General features: G+C 28.9%; 1 protein-coding gene across 1 annotated transcript; it reads left to right on the top strand.

Annotated features, from left to right (window-relative positions):
* Positions 1–324: 324 nt before the first annotated feature.
* Positions 325–1,652, top strand: LOC124941893 (60S ribosomal protein L6-like). Its single transcript, XM_047482263.1, has 3 exons — positions 325–643; positions 726–832; positions 1,186–1,652. The coding sequence occupies exons 1-3, from the start codon at positions 393–395 to the stop codon at positions 1,530–1,532; spliced, it is 705 nt and encodes a 234-aa protein (XP_047338219.1). The 5' UTR covers positions 325–392; the 3' UTR covers positions 1,533–1,652.
* The last annotated feature ends 390 nt before the right edge of the window (positions 1,653–2,042 follow it).

Genomic DNA, 2,042 nt, shown 5'->3' with positions numbered 1-2,042 from the left:
AGAATTTATTATAATATATAAATAAAAATTAAGAAAATAAAAAGAAAAAAAGATATATATTTGTGATGTTATTTTATATATATATATATAAAATTAAATAAAAAGTTTATATATATAACAAAGTTCTCTTTTTTATTTATTTCCTTATATATATACATCATTAACATATATAGATTCTCTTAATAAGGCCATTAACAAAAGTCCAATTCAATTATGGGCTTATTCTAATGATCCATTTAACATATACAGCCCAAGCATAAACTAAAAATAAATCAAAGAAGACCATTTCTAGGGTTTTACATCTTCTTCTTCTTCACTTATATACATTTCTTTCACATCATTTTCCCCTGCTGCCTATAATCCCAGAAAGAAAGAATCGGAGATCTTCAACAATGGCTCCAAAGGCACCAAGAACCAGCCGAAATCCCGACCTAATTCCAGGTGTGGGTAAATTCTCTCGATCCAAAATGTACCACAAAAAGGGTCTCTGGGCTATCAAGGCCAAAAACGGCGGCGCCTTCCCTCAACACCAGAAGACCGCCGTCGCCACCATTCCAGCCGTCAAACCACCAAAGTTCTATCCTGCCGACGATGTCAAGAAACCCATCGTCAATAAGCGCAAACATAACCCTACCAAGCTCAGGTTTTTTGTTATTTTGGTTTTGGTTTTTACCTTTTTATGATTAGGGTTTAGTTCTTAGATGAGTTGGTTTTTGGTTTTGTAGAAGTAGTATTACTCCGGGTACAGTTCTGATCATATTGGCTGGGAGGTTCAAAGGAAAGAGGGTTGTTTTCTTGAAGCAACTTCCATCTGGCTTACTTCTTGTTAATGGTGAGTTTTATCTGTTTATAATGATGAAGTTTATGATTTTGGTTGATGATTATGAAAACCCAATTGGTTATTATTATGAAATTTATGGTTTTGATTGATGATTATCAATACCCAATTGGTTATTATTATGAAATTTATGATTTTGATTGATGATTATCAATACCCAATTGCTTATTATGATGAAATTTATGATTTTGATTGATGATTATGAAAACCCAATTGGTTATTATTATGAAATTTATGGTTTTGATTGATGATTATCAATACCCAATTGGTTATTATTATGAAATTTATGATTTTGATTGATGTTATCAAAACCCAATTGCTTATTATGATGAAATTTATGATTTTAGGTCCATTCAAGATTAATGGTGTTCCACTTAGACGTGTGAATCAGTCATATGTAATTGCTACTTCAACTAAGATTGATGTTGCTGGAATTGAAGTTGATAAATTTGATGATAAGTATTTCACTAAGAAAGTGGAGAAGAAGAAGAAGAAAGATGAAGGTGAGTTCTTTGAAGGTGAGAAAGATGATAAAAAGAATGGTGGTGAGTTTCCACAAGAGAAGAAAGATGATCAGAAAGTGGTGGATGCTTTCTTGACTAAAGCCATTGATGCTGTTCCTGAATTGAAAGCTTATCTTTCTGCTAGGTTTTCACTTAAGGCTGGCATGAAACCACATGAGCTCTTGTTTTGATTTTAGGGTTTTGATGATTTATTTTCTTCATTATGAATCTTTTACTTATGCATTTCTGAATTTCTTTTGTTTTGGAACACTACACAGTTATGCAACAAACATCATAAGTTATTTTCTTAAGTTTGTTTTTGTTTATTTTAAGAATTTGTGTCAAATTCATGATAGCTCTATCAAGAATGTATTGATTAAGAGGTTAGATTCTATTATGTATGTTTAAGTTGAAATGGGTTTGTAGGGTTTTAATGGAGTTTAACATTAACCTTAACTTAAAATTTTATTAATTTAATGAATTTCTTTCAAATAAAAAAAATTAAATTAGTTAAATTAATTATAATTTAAATTTTTTACTTAACTTAAATTATTTAGCATGTTTAAGTTGAAATGGGGTTTTATGATTTTAATGGAGATTTTAATGGAGATTAATTTAAATGAATTAGATTCAAATAAAAAAAATATTTAAAATAATTACAATTTAAAATTTACTATCTTAAAATTTTATTATTTATAAAT

Source organism: Impatiens glandulifera, chromosome 6 (genome assembly GCF_907164915.1).
Source record: "Impatiens glandulifera chromosome 6, dImpGla2.1, whole genome shotgun sequence".
NCBI classification, from domain to species: Eukaryota; Viridiplantae; Streptophyta; class Magnoliopsida; order Ericales; family Balsaminaceae; genus Impatiens; species Impatiens glandulifera.
Note: the sequence above shows the minus strand (reverse complement) of the source record. Positions and strands in the feature narration are given on the sequence as shown.

Bases quoted from the DNA above. Each gene is read 5' to 3' on its own strand.
- LOC124941893 (XM_047482263.1), top strand. From the start codon at position 393: ATGGCTCCAAAGGCACCAAGAACCAGCCGAAATCCCGACCTAATTCCA. The intron at 644-725 runs GTTTTTTGTTAT...TTGGTTTTGTAG, and splicing joins CATAACCCTACCAAGCTCAG to AAGTAGTATTACTCCGGGTA. The intron at 833-1,185 runs GTGAGTTTTATC...TTATGATTTTAG, and splicing joins TGGCTTACTTCTTGTTAATG to GTCCATTCAAGATTAATGGT.